Genomic DNA, 13514 nt, shown 5'->3' with positions numbered 1-13514 from the left:
GTGCATGTGGACAGAGATGCATCCACATAACAGTCATCAAATTTAGAACAAGGAGCCTGGGTTTGAAATCCTTCTGCCTGAAGATACAGTAGCCAGTAAAGGCACGTGATTTCCATGTGAAGTCTGTAGGCCTGCAGTTTTTTACTGTGGATACATTTTTTTTTTTCCCACTTGACTTTTCTTTGTATTCTAAAGATTAAACTGAGTGTGACCTTATTTGCTTTTTTATAAAAATGGTTAATGCATAAAGTGTAACTTGGTGTATTGTAAAAAGAACAGCCAGCATAATAGATATGCAGCATGTAGGAAGGTAGTGAATTGTCACCAGGTTTCATTTTGAAGGAACCCAGTCATCGTCGATCACATTTTAATTGTACCTTCTTATTTAAAGCACCTACTTAATGGTCCTTTCAGCTAAAGAATTCCCATTAGTTTCTGAGTCAATGGATTAATGTTTATAGTGATCAGCATTTGGATTAGTGATTAGTGTTGTCAACCTAATGCAGAATATAGACTCAACTAATCATGCTCAAGAAAAATTTCTTGATTGTATTTCCATGGAGTTCTCTAACCTGTTGTACAGATATATAAACAGGTGAAGTGACTCTTCATAGATGGGTTAAAAAAAAGTAATCCATGACTGTGGTGTCATGGATATTTTAATATAATTTATATATATTTTTTTAATATAAAATTATTTTTTCAAATGCCATTGGAAGGATTTCACATTCAGTTAAGAGCTTAACAGGTGGATGACTGAAGTTGTCCCATGACCTTATTGAGCTGGAGTGTATATATAATTCAAAGGAAATTATCATTGGGTTGGGAGGCAGGCAGAGTGAAGGTTCGGCCTAGATGAGCGACACTATAGCACAGATTCATTAGGAGAGGGCATTAAAAGGCAGCTTCTGAGGAATCCAGGATAGAAGACGTCTGATGAACTGATGATATTGTAAAATAATAAGGTACAATGTGCAGTCTTGGAATGAGATCTAAATAAAAAACAAGAAACAAACCAAAACCCTCAACAAAACCAACCCCTGAACTATGTTGCTCTTTTCAAAGGTGAACTAAACTTATCACCTTATCTCAGTATTGTAATGCCGTGTCAATAATGCCACTGTACTTTTTAGTGATTCAGATACTGCACCAAAACTTGTGTATAGTAGCAGAACCAAAATATCAATGTTTGAACTTGTATTGGGAAGTTCCAGTGGACTGAGAATAGGATTCTCATTTTAGTGCTTCATTTCTTATGTAACGTCTAAATGCCGAACATTGAATCAATATTTTGGGGTGCTGAAATAGGAGCGTATTTTTACAAACTGATAATAGATGCCAGGATAGGCAGTCTTGACAGTTAATTTGTGTTGTCTTAATCACAACTTGTTATTGGAGTAACTGTAGACTTGGAAACAACTGGACAATGGATTTTGCCAGGTAGGCAAAACCAAAGTAGTACTGTTGGACTAGTGACATTGATTTGTTTGATATGTGTCTGGTTGGACAGATTTTAACTGTATATTTCGTTCTCTAGAAGAACAAGTAACTATACCAGACATGTTTTAAAAACAACATCTCTTCTGTTGATCTTGCTTTTTCAGCAGTCCATCTATGTAAACCTAAATATTTGGATGAAAGCAACATTCAAAGATTTGTAGCTGAGACATTTCCCTTTTATGCAGCTTTTCTTGATGAATGTAAGGAAAGATGACAATTCAACTCTTTTTCACTTCACTATAATCACATTCTGAGCAGACCTCTGAAATCAGTACAGCAACGTTATTTTGCAAGCTAATGGAAGCGTTATTTCAAACGCTTGAGCAAATGTTACTGTCTATTCATTTATGCACAATTTTGCAAATGAAATAATACATCTGTGATTTTAGTTTCATTTTTTCCTTTCTGTTCTGCTGACTTCACGTACAGATTGAATTGGGAATATAGTATCTCTTAATTGTTTCTCATCTTTCAAAATTCACAGTTTGAAATTGAGTGACTTTAAGATATGTTCATTTATTTCTGATTTCCCACTATTGAACCAAATCTGCAGCTTAAAAACATACCTGGGCAGCCTGGGTTTTTAGGAATTGATAGATGGGGATGTTTTATACAGAAATAGCTTTTTTTTAACATCAAGGATTTGCTCTGTATTTCTCTTTCTATGGGAATAAAAAATAATGAGGTAATTGTTGTGAAATCTGGGTCCAGTGTTCTCCAAATAACAATTACTGTTATTTGTAATGAGATTTTGTGTTTGCATACCAAAATCCATTCAAGAGTGAAATAAAAGGTATTTCACTTTCTATTTCCACACAAAATTTCAGATATAGTGGGAAAGGTCTTATGAAGTTGAAGAATAGAAAAAAAAAAAAAACAGGTATAAAGTCATCCCATGAGACATTCCATGCATCCAGGGAAAGTAAACTGAGAAAATAATCTATTATTAGATTGACTCATTTATGTTCAGAACAAGTGATACAGTAGTTCCAGGTAAATGGTCTAATGAACAATTTAAATTATCTAAAAAATGTGCCTGGTGTCTCTTCTGTATTTTAACCATACTTTCATTATTTAAGTGTATCATTTATTTCAAGTCACTTAACTGACAAAGGAAACTAAAAGATGTTCTGCTATATTTTACAGTCACTAGATTTTTGGGTACTGAATAAGCTGAAGATGATAGAGTTCAAGGGATTCTATTTAGGTAAAATCACTTTTCTCTGTGTTTTTTGTTTTGTTTGGTTTGGGTTTTGTTTTGGTTTGGTTTTTTTCCCCAGATCCAGCCATTGTAAATGGAGTTTATTGGTCAGAATCTTTAAATAAGGTGTTTGTTGATAATTTTGATCGTGACCCTTCTCTCATCTGGCAGTATTTTGGAAGTGCAAAAGGATTTTTCAGACAATATCCAGGTAAGAATACAAGTTCTTACTTAAAATACAATAAAGAATGCTATGGCTGCAAATTTCCACTGAGTATTGTCACAAATCATGACTATCACAGATACTTGTGAGTTTGATTTTACTTTATCTAGTTTTCGGAGAGAGAGATTTCTAATCAGCATTTTCAATGTTCTGAGTTTTCTACCAATTTTCATTTGGAGGTGAGGCTCCCAAGTTAATTCATGTACTCATAAATATTCATATTCATATATATATACACACACATATGAAAAATAAATTCTAAACAGACTGTGGAGAAGGAGAGCAAAAGGATTAAACCCTTAATATAGTACTGAACATAGATAATGTGCTCTATTGATGCCTAACTGTAATTTATTGTTCAGTTTTTAGACTTCGACTTAACATCATATCTTTACATTCAAAGATTTCCAAAACTTGTTTTAAAGTTTGCTTTCACACCAGTTGTAATATAATGCAATTAGATTACTTGTATTATTTCTATAGAAATAGGTTAAAATATATATTGTTACCTATTAAGTTTTATGTGTAATCCCATACAAACTTTACTACACATTAAATAACTAAAAAGTTAAATAAACTGATTCTCAACTTCTGTAATGCTGGATCAGACCCATATTGGGAACTGTTCCTTTAGCTGAAATGGTTTAGCAACCCATGTTTTCTGAAGTCTTGAGTTTAATGTAAGTTTACTATAAACCTGTATGTCTGAAAGTGACTGAAAGTAATGGCTACTACATCTGTTTAGTTTCAGATTATAGTTCAGTTCTCAAACTCCATGATATTTCAAGGGCAGAAGAAATGTTAGTCCTTATTTTAAAGGCTGTTTCTTGTTTTGTGCTAGAAAATGAGTGTAGAAAGCAGGAAGGATTGCCCTGTCAATTTTTTTTTACTGGGAGATGTTTTTATCATACTTCCTTTGACCCACAACTGGGAGATATGACTTCTTCATAGTGATATGAGCAAAATGTCAGGTGTATGACCTGTGAGTGAAGCAGTTAGTATAACAAGAACTGTTAAGATCAGCCCTGGGTAGTAAATACTTAAGGCTTGAAAGAGCCTTGGCAAGCATGTGATAAAACTCACCAGCACCAATGATCAAGTATGACAATGCTTTAGTGACAATAGTATGGTGAACATAGTAGCCTTGAAGAAGTTTTAACCTTACAAGTAGGCTAAAAAGGAGTGAGAAAAAATACAGTTTCTGGTCTTGTTATTTTTTCTAGTATTTCCTATGTTATAGATTAAATTATTTTTTCCGGTATTTCCTGTGTTATAGGCCTGTTAGATTAAAGTATTAAGTCCATTTACTCCATTAAGTGCTACTTAACCCAATACCACAGATGCATTTTGAACAGGTATTGTGAAAATGTAATTTAATCTCTTTATCTCTTTTTTAAACAGGAATTAAATGGGAACCTGATGAGAATGGAGTCATTGCATTTGACTGCAGAAATAGAAAATGGTAGGCAATAGATGACTACCAGTGTTGAAGAAATCTGAAAGAAAGGAAAGTTCAGTATGTAAAAGAACAAGTTGTTTTGTCTTTTGTCTTAGGTACATCCAGGCAGCAACTTCTCCAAAAGATGTGGTAATTTTAGTAGATGTCAGTGGCAGTATGAAAGGGCTTCGCTTGACTATTGCAAAGCAAACAGTTTCATCTATTTTGGATACCCTTGGAGATGATGACTTCTTCAATATAATTGCTGTGAGTGTCTCAGGATTTTTCTTCCTTTTTTTCTTCCATCATTTCTTGCTATCTGTCATGGTTTACATCACACAATAAACTTGAAAAATATTGTAGGCAGGTGATGGGTATAAGATGACATCTGAACTAACTGGACAGACACTGTGATTTTCCAACGCAAGCTGCTTCAGGTGACGGTGTTTTCAAACTGTTCTATGACTTGCAGTCAAACCCCTTAAAGAGATTGTCTTGAGTTTGGGAGTTGCAAAGAATAGAAATTTGTTTTGTAGTTTGCCTGAACTTTCTACATTACCTTGATTTTTAACTCTGGGGTGTGTCACTCCCGCCCCCCCCCCCCCCCCCCCCCCAGCTTCTGCAATACAATGCAAATTGCAAAATGGTTAATATGTAAGAATTAATAGAATCAGATCTTAGCTTTTGTTGAAGCTTGTATAGCATGATAAAATGCAAACACTGTTCCTCATTGTTCATGCTTTCTTCTGCAAATCTGAAATATATGTATGTATGTGTAAGTTGTGCAGAGGTATTCCTGGTGCTTAGTAAGAGTGATAAATTAGATCATCAGTAGTTCCTGTTGCTTGCATATGGTAGGTAGTTTTCCATGGTACAGGTAGATGTTTTAAATCTATGAGAAGGGGCTAATTTTACAGTATTTAATAAGGATTAATTGTGTAGGTAAGGATGGATTTAATGAGTCCAAAACTGACATCAGAACTAAGATTTGCACAAGGAATGGGGGTGGGGGGGTGGGAGAGGGAGGAGGAATTGGGGTTTTATTAAATTCTCCTTTGGTGATATTCTTTTGCTAATACTTTATAAATACATTGTTTTATCATATGCATCAACCCTCAAAATGTCTTCAAACGCTTGACTGTAAGGAGGATTTTGGCCTGTTTTTAGTACAAGGGAAGTGCCCTTTGTGTACTAAAACAGATGACACCAGTGCAAATCATTGAGATTGTATGGAGAATGAAGTATATATGTCTGAAGTATACCTGCATTTACTGTATTTTTAACAGATAGCAAGCAGTTAGTTCACAATACCTTTCATATTAATCTCCTTGCATGATAACTGCATAATTAGCAGAAACTCATGTAATAGAAAGACATAATTACATTCTGTATCAAAAAAAGGTTTACTGTCCTTCAAAAAAAATTGTGATTAACTAATCTAAATAACTTTTGTAAGTTGAAAGAATGTATCAACTAAGTAATTATTAAGATACTTGACCAACCATTTTCAGTGTATAATTTCTGTGTTTATCAGTAGTTGTGACAGTTACTGTGAATGATGTAGAAAAACGAATTGATTTTTTAAGTGAATTTTTTTACTTAGGGAAAATCAAAAGGCTCATCTATAGCAAAAAATGTAAAAATATATGTGGCTATAATCCAAACTAATGAGTTTGCCTAGGTACTACAGCAGAAAAACTGTGTAAATACTTCAAAGAAAGGAGGTATGAAATAACTAAATGTAGTTTTTTTCAATTTAAACTTTAATTGAAAGTGAACTGAGCTGTGTGTAAAACAGCATGCAGTCACAGCATTTTTATGTAATTTATTGTCAATTAACACAAACTTCTCATCATTGATTTGGGTATTGAGAAAAGGAAACACCCAACTGAGCCTTTCCTCCCCCTTGCCCAGGCTCAAGTTCTGCCCAACGCCTCCCCACCATGCATTGGTCTCAGCACCCCTTCCCTTTGCTGCCGGGTTCAGTCCCTCCCCTCTCCTGGGCGAGGTGCTGTGCGGTGCTGGAGGTTGGGGTCCTGTATAGGTTTCCATCAGCAGCTCTGTGCTTATTAGTTCTCACTGCCACTCTTCACTGAGTCAAATAGGTTAAGGAGTTCTCTCTCTCTCATTCCCACAAGAGAGGAGAACCCTAAAGTACGCCTTCATTTTGAGCCAAAAGAAGGAAATGCAAGGAAAATAGTGGCAAAAGATGTGAGAGGGGTTCTACAGATGAACAACAGCCAGAATGAAGCAAGTGGAAAGGTTACACAAGCAGATGAGAAATTTTTGTGTTTGTTACAGTAAGAAGGAAGAGCACTTTAAAGTTGACTAAAAGAGAATGTAAGGTTAGAGAAGCTGGACTAGTGTAAGACAGGGCTCTGTTGACAGTGGGGGTCAAGGATGAAAAGGAATTGAGCATTGAGAAAATCAGAATCTATGTCAGTGAAAGAAGAGGAAATGGAACTTAGCAGATGAAAAAGTGAAGTCTGAAAAGCATTTGTGCAAAATTTCTGGTCATCAACTCTAGTAGGTTTTTATTCTGCCTTTACAATATTTCACTGTACAAAAAGTTTTAAAAGATTTTCAATTTGCTTTCCAGGTTGTTATACATTTCAGTATTCCATACACAGAAAGACATTTAGGATTCTCATTAACTCTAATGGGAGTTATGGTCACTACATGCTAACATTGTGAAATACTCAATTAACACTTATAAATATGCAGTAGGATAGCAAAAAAAACCCCAAAACCCATCCAAGAACAAAACCCAAAAGCTACTAGCAGTACATAATCTAGGTTGTTTCATGAGTCACTTGTCCCCCTCGTCTGAGCAGGACGTGACAATATCCATTTGGTTTTTCACTAAATATACTTTTAACTTTATATATATATATATATAGCAGAAAGCAAAATTCAGTGCAGGTTTTTCCAGAGAATAAACATAAAAGGATAATGTTAAAAATAATTTCAGCTTTCATGGGTAGGTTGTTGCAAAATCTATCTGAAATTGATGGACTGGATGATTGAATTACAAAAAATTCTTGAAAAACAGGAGTGATTTTGTGCTGCCTGTGTTAAAATTTAAGGTCAGTTCACTGGCGCATGAACAGAGATGCCTGCAACAACAAGAGAATAGGCATATTTTTTCACTTTGAAGTATAATTCCAAGTCATGCATTAAATTAACAATATTATCATAAAACGAGTACTAATTTTGCCAAATGCTAAAATTTTTTAAACGCTTTTGTAAAAAATTAAATTAACAAAATATTAACTGAGCCAAGAATGCTAAATTAATTTTAATGCTTTAGTCACACCATTTTAGCAAAATTGATTAGAATAAAAGTATTTGTTAATTCAAAGCATAGTAGTGTGTAGTCTCTTCTTTGGAGACCTTGTAGTCATACAGAATACATTATGGATAAACTTACTTTTCAGGATGCCTGAATAATCAGGTTTTGTACAGCTAATGTGTGAGCAGGCTGAGAAAGGCAGCCAATTGCTAACCTCCATATCATTGCTTCAAGCAGTGGATGGCACTTGTGTGCCACATGTTGCTCATGGTAACACTAGTGGAACTTTGAAGTACCAATTTCTTTAGTTTAGTTTCTGCATTGGCTTCACTGTTGGATCTTAGGTTGGGCTGTACTGGATATCTGAGAATGCCTAATACAGCATGAAATTTTTTATTTGTGTATTGTTGCACAACAAAATGTGAATTTAATTTGTTTCTGTGGACCTTGCTCCAGACAGCTTAAATATGATAAAGGATAAATATGAAAAATGCTAAGGTAAATGTAAACTACTTATATATGGTTCTAGCACACCTACACATCTCACCTTTTCAGAATACAAATAGTATCAGATTATACAATGTATGTCAGCAGCTGTCTAACTAGCTATATGGTTTCTCTTAGTTCAGATTTTAGCCCACTAATTTTATTTTATGCCTCTTGTGCAAAGAAATAATGAGTGACAAAATAATGTGAGCTAATAAAACAGGTAAACATAACTAAATAAAATAATAATAGAAATCAATGTCATCAAATATTTAAATTACAAGAGAGATGAAAGTAGACCAAGGTTTTGGAAGAGGAGCTCAGGAAGGAAGGTAATTGGTTTTCACTTCTCTCCCTTCTCTCCTTCAGCAAAACACAGGCTAATCCCAGCTATTGCACAGGTATTAGTGCTCTCCGCTATTGCATCACAGCTCTCACAACTATAACGTGCAAAGATGTCATATGCCAGAGTGTAGGGGTATGGGAAACATAAGAAAACAGTGTAATGCAAGGCTCTTGAAAAGCAAAATGCAGGCTTTTTCTGAGGCAAATTAACAAGAGGTCTATAGCAGGTATTGCTGGCAAAGTCAGCAGTTACTGATCAGCCTTTTCATTCAAGATCATGAAGCTATTTCACTAAATAAAATTTTAAATGTCATAGAAAAGCTGCAGAACTGAGTTCAAATAGATGATAAGGTGGTGAGGAAGGAGGGGGAAATTTTTTCCCTTTTCCACTTTAAAGGTTTGACACAGTTAAAAGAAAAGCATCACCAATGACAAGGACAAAGAATTTGAATATATGCTATGAAGCACAAGCTGGGTATTTTACTAGAAGCTGACAGTTGTACTAAAGATCTTATTGAGTGTATATGCTAGTTTAAGCAGCAAAGGCTGCTTGAATGCTTTCATATGTTGCATCAGAATTCTAGTTTTCATGGACTTAGAGAGGCAGATGTTTGCTGTTTTGGAAATTTCTTTTGGAACTGCAATAATATTGTCCAGTGAATTTTTCCATCTTTCATATTTGAGTTTTTTAAAAAGGAAAAGAAAGTCTCTACAATTAGCAAAGAGTATACAAATTAAAATCATAAAAATGCACCCTTGCAAGAATTCAAACCATCAGAAGCTGACATACCTTTTTATATAAGGTTTTTTCTTACTGTGCTTTCATTTGTCTCCACACAGTAGAGGAAGAACTGCTAACAAACAGAACACTTTCAGGTTATGATTGTTACCCATAGAACACATAAACCAGTCATTTATGCATGTTGGCATAATCCAGTTTCTTCAGCCATACATAGCGGATTATTTGAAATATTTTTGATAGTAATAATCTTAAGGTGAATTAGATGCCGCAAATGCAAAAAGTGTCACAATTTGTCTGGGTTTCAGAATGATGAATATCTACGTTTTCTTATGTCCACAGTGACAATAAAAGTGCTCTGTCCACATGCCATCTATGTAATTGTGCTGTTTATGTGAGAATGAACATTTTTATTCATCCTTTTTAAAAGCAGGCTGATTCTGTAAAAGGGGGCTGCTAGGGGACTCCAGCATGTCCTCTGTGAAAGTGTGGGCATCCTTTACACTATGCAATTGAATACCAGTGGCAGCATAGTGGGAAGCTACTGAGAATCTATCTGGGTTACAGTGCAGCTAGCAGACATGTAAGCTACATGTCTGTGGGAATAACCTGGGAATATGAGTTACTCCAAATAGTAGTTAAAATAAATCTTATGGAAATCTAATGAACTGAAATTATGCTACTTAGATGCAAGGTCTGATAGAGTAGGAAGTTATTTAACCTATTTTCTGGTGGTGATAGGCCTGGAAAAAAATAATTGTGGTACTGCTACAGCATTAGGAAATTCTGAGTTTGCTTGCATGCGGATGTTTGAAACTGAGACCATGATTGAGAGACAAGTAGGCTTTAGTATTTTATTGCATGTTGGCCAATTACAGACACTGTGCTTGGTATTGTATAAAGAAAAGTATGTATGTTAATATAGTTTCCAGTGACAGCTACAGAAATCAAGCTAAGAACAGGCTTAACCAGAAAGTATGTTGATTAAGGAAGATGCTGAAAAAAACTGTGTGAAGACAGAAAAAAGCTTGGGAGTAGGGGCTTGTGTACCCGTGTCTGTTACAGATTTTCAGTATTTTTTTACAGTAAAATGGAATATGGTCTTGACCTTGGCCTATAATAAGAGATGGGGTGTAGACTTGGCATTATTATTTTGCAATGACTGTCAGGAGATAGATGGGAAAGCAGTCTGAAGAGAGATACTACAGGGGAAAGTACATAATTTATCAGATCAATAAACTGTTATGACACTGGTACATGGGACACTCCCAGTAACTCTAAAGTGTTCTGTAGAAGTCTTTGCCTTGTTTTTCGTATTGCCTTTGGAGCAATAGACATGTCCACAGAGTCTCAGATATTTCAGTAACATTAATAGGAATAGTTAGGGAAGCATGCAAATCTGCTGCAGAAACTAAGTGTAAATATCTTTCGAGCATTTTTGTTTGTCTCTAACCAACCAACTACTGTGTTGATGCTGATGTAAACAGTCTGTATAACCAGCAATAGTAAGTGGAGTTACTCTGGGTTTGTTTTTGCTTGTAGCTGAGGACAGGGTCTAGCACAGTGCCTCAAGAATAACTTGATGCAGTTCAAATTAAACCCTCCTCCCTATGCAACAGTAATTATGTAATTAGGTGTGTGGTGAGCTGTGTGCTGTTAAAATAATGATGGTGATGGGTGCCCAGAGTGGAACAGGTTGCAGGGGTTCATGGTTAGTCATATGTGTAGAGAAAGGAGAGGTGTTACGTTGAAGAGAGTAGAACAAATTCAGAGCTACAGGCAGACAGAGGCAGTGAGAACTTGCAATGACAGCGAACCTTGTCTAAGCAACATTCTCTAATGAGTCATTGTAAGACTTTTTCTATTCCCACTAAGGTGGAGGAAAAAAGGGGTAAATCCATATATTAATCTGATGAAATGTTTTTCCTGATTATTTTTGACTTGATTTAATGTGTCGTCTTCCATTGTTTACTACGGATGTTCTGATTCACTTAATGCCTGTGAAAGGGTGAAACTGTTTAAAGCCTAAATGCAAGGGCATTATAGTTTGATCCGTGATAACTTCTAGAGTAGATTAAATTAATGAGAGGAGTTGTTAAGTTACAACTCTATCTGTACAACTAATGTAGACTTTTTGAAGGTACTTCTGTATTAATTTGACCTGCGTTGAAATCTTTAAAAGATTTAAACCATCAAGTCCAATTTTCAATCAAGTGACTTAAGCATCCATGAGTCTGCAAGATCTACTCACTGCAGATAGTTTCTTTTAATGCTTAAGATGCTTCTGAAAATAAGACTAGGCTGTCTAACTTACTTAGGCCTTGAAAGATAAGCAGATAATTTCTTAAAGATCTACCACAGCTTCATGACTTAGTGTATAATAAGCTACTCTGACTGAAATTCTGACTATTGTCAGACATGTTCAGGATTCGTTCAAGCTTACAGACTTTTTGGCATAGCTATTCCACTATTAACCTTCCAAAATGTTAGCCAGCACCTCAGGTATTTGTCAGGACTTTTTTTTAATATGTAGCAAAGAACTGGGAGTTGTGACTGTGATGTATCAAACATGACCTCTTAATACTATCCAGATTCCAACTTCAAGGCTATTTATGCCAGCTAGTATATATAGTGCCCATTAACTGCACCTGACTGTTGGCAACCATTCAATTAAATGCTCCTTTTAAAAGTATAAAACTCTAAAACATTAAGAATCATGTAAAAGAAATGCCACAGCCAGTTTTAAAAAATGAACCAAATCCTTTTGTTCTTGCTTTATATGCATCTTTCACTGTAGTTCTAAATCATTAAATTGTATCTCTCAAAGCTTTTAATTAAATTTTCATCATACTTTTTATTTCTCTCTATAGTATAATGAAGAACTTCACTATGTAGAGCCGTGTCTGAATGGAACATTAGTTCAAGCAGACAGAGCCAACAAAGAGGTAAGGAATGAAAGTAACAAAACAGCAGAGAGATAGGATGCAGTGTGTAACAATGTGCTATAATGATCTTTTCCTAGTACAATGCATTCCATTATTAGAATTTATTAATTATTCCTCTTATGCCATTTCAAAGGAGTCTTATGTGACTTGGTAGAAAGAAAAAGAAATAACCTCATAGTCAATTTAATTGACTAAACTTAATGAAAGAGTACAGAAATCACTGAAAATATACTGTTAATAAAGTTTAGTAATTATTTTAAGTAAAATACTTAGTTGCTTTAAATTGAACTATCATTCTGTTACCAAAAATTACTGAGGAAGAGATTGCATTCTGAAGTCAAACACACACTAAAGTTGAAACAAAATCTCAAAACAAATTAAAACAAATATAATATTATGTGAATAAAAAAATTTAGCATTCCAAAGAGGTGTTTCAAAATAATAATGCATTCGTTCAAGAAAGTTCTGTGAAAGTGTTCAAATTAATTACATCTGGCTGGCATTTTTCAGAAAAAAAAAAATTACAGTGATTTCAGTGAAAGTTTTATTTGAAGGGGGATTGCATTTTTAATCTGCAGCTTGAAGTGTAGTTTATTGCCTGCCAGCCAAATGCAGTTGCTGTTTGCAAGCATTGCTCCATCACAGTTCTTAGAAGGGTAAAGTTAAGATTATGCTGTGTAAAATTGTGAAATAAGATAACTGAAAAGTCTTGCGTTTTTTGTAGGGGGAAAGGCCTGTTAAAATAAGCCACCTGTGTTATTATAGAACTTCTTCCCTGCTAAAGCTTCTTCTCTTCTTAAAGTGACTTGTCTACCTATACTGAGTCTTGTATATGGCTGGAGAGGGCAGCAGTCTTGCATCATCCTTTAAATATTTCTCTCTCTTTTTTTTACTAAAGGCAAATCAGAACCATTTCAGCTCAGCACTGAATTGTGCTTAACATTCAGTGCAGTACTTCTTTTTTGCTGAATAAGTCAATGAGATGTTACAGAAAGTAGAAAACTTAGCTCTGAAAACACACTTCTAAGTGTGTCAATGTCTAAGTGTATTTTTATGTATACCATGACAAAATTAATTTGATCTTGTTATGCTGAACTTTACTCCATTCTATTATTCACATGAGTTGTTTGCATTTTACCTACATATGCATCTACATTCCACAGGAATTATTCTTCATGGGCAGCTTCCTTAATATACTTGGTGTTCTCCACTGTTGATTCTTAGATTATCTAAATATCATTTTGTTACTATGTGGAATGACTGAATTGTTTCTAATCATTTAGTGTTGAAGACCCTTATTTGTGAACTGTGATGCAGTTTTTCTAAATGAGCACTTTATTGTGGG

General features: G+C 34.8%; 1 protein-coding gene across 1 annotated transcript in view; it reads left to right on the top strand.

The window, feature by feature from the left end:
• Window positions 1-13514, top strand: part of CACNA2D3 (calcium voltage-gated channel auxiliary subunit alpha2delta 3) — a 468701-nt gene that overhangs the window by 204661 nt on the left and 250526 nt on the right. Inside the window, exons 6-9 of the mRNA XM_074879359.1 lie at window positions 2781-2912; window positions 4326-4386; window positions 4479-4629; window positions 12095-12169. Of these exons, the coding sequence (XP_074735460.1) occupies window positions 2781-2912; window positions 4326-4386; window positions 4479-4629; window positions 12095-12169 (419 nt within the window). The remainder of the gene's footprint in view (window positions 1-2780; window positions 2913-4325; window positions 4387-4478; window positions 4630-12094; window positions 12170-13514) is intronic.

Source organism: Strix uralensis, chromosome 10 (genome assembly GCF_047716275.1).
Source record: "Strix uralensis isolate ZFMK-TIS-50842 chromosome 10, bStrUra1, whole genome shotgun sequence".
NCBI lineage: Eukaryota > Metazoa > Chordata > Aves > Strigiformes > Strigidae > Strix > Strix uralensis.
The sequence above is the reverse complement of the archived record's forward strand: the minus strand, read 5'-3'. Positions and strand labels throughout refer to the sequence as shown.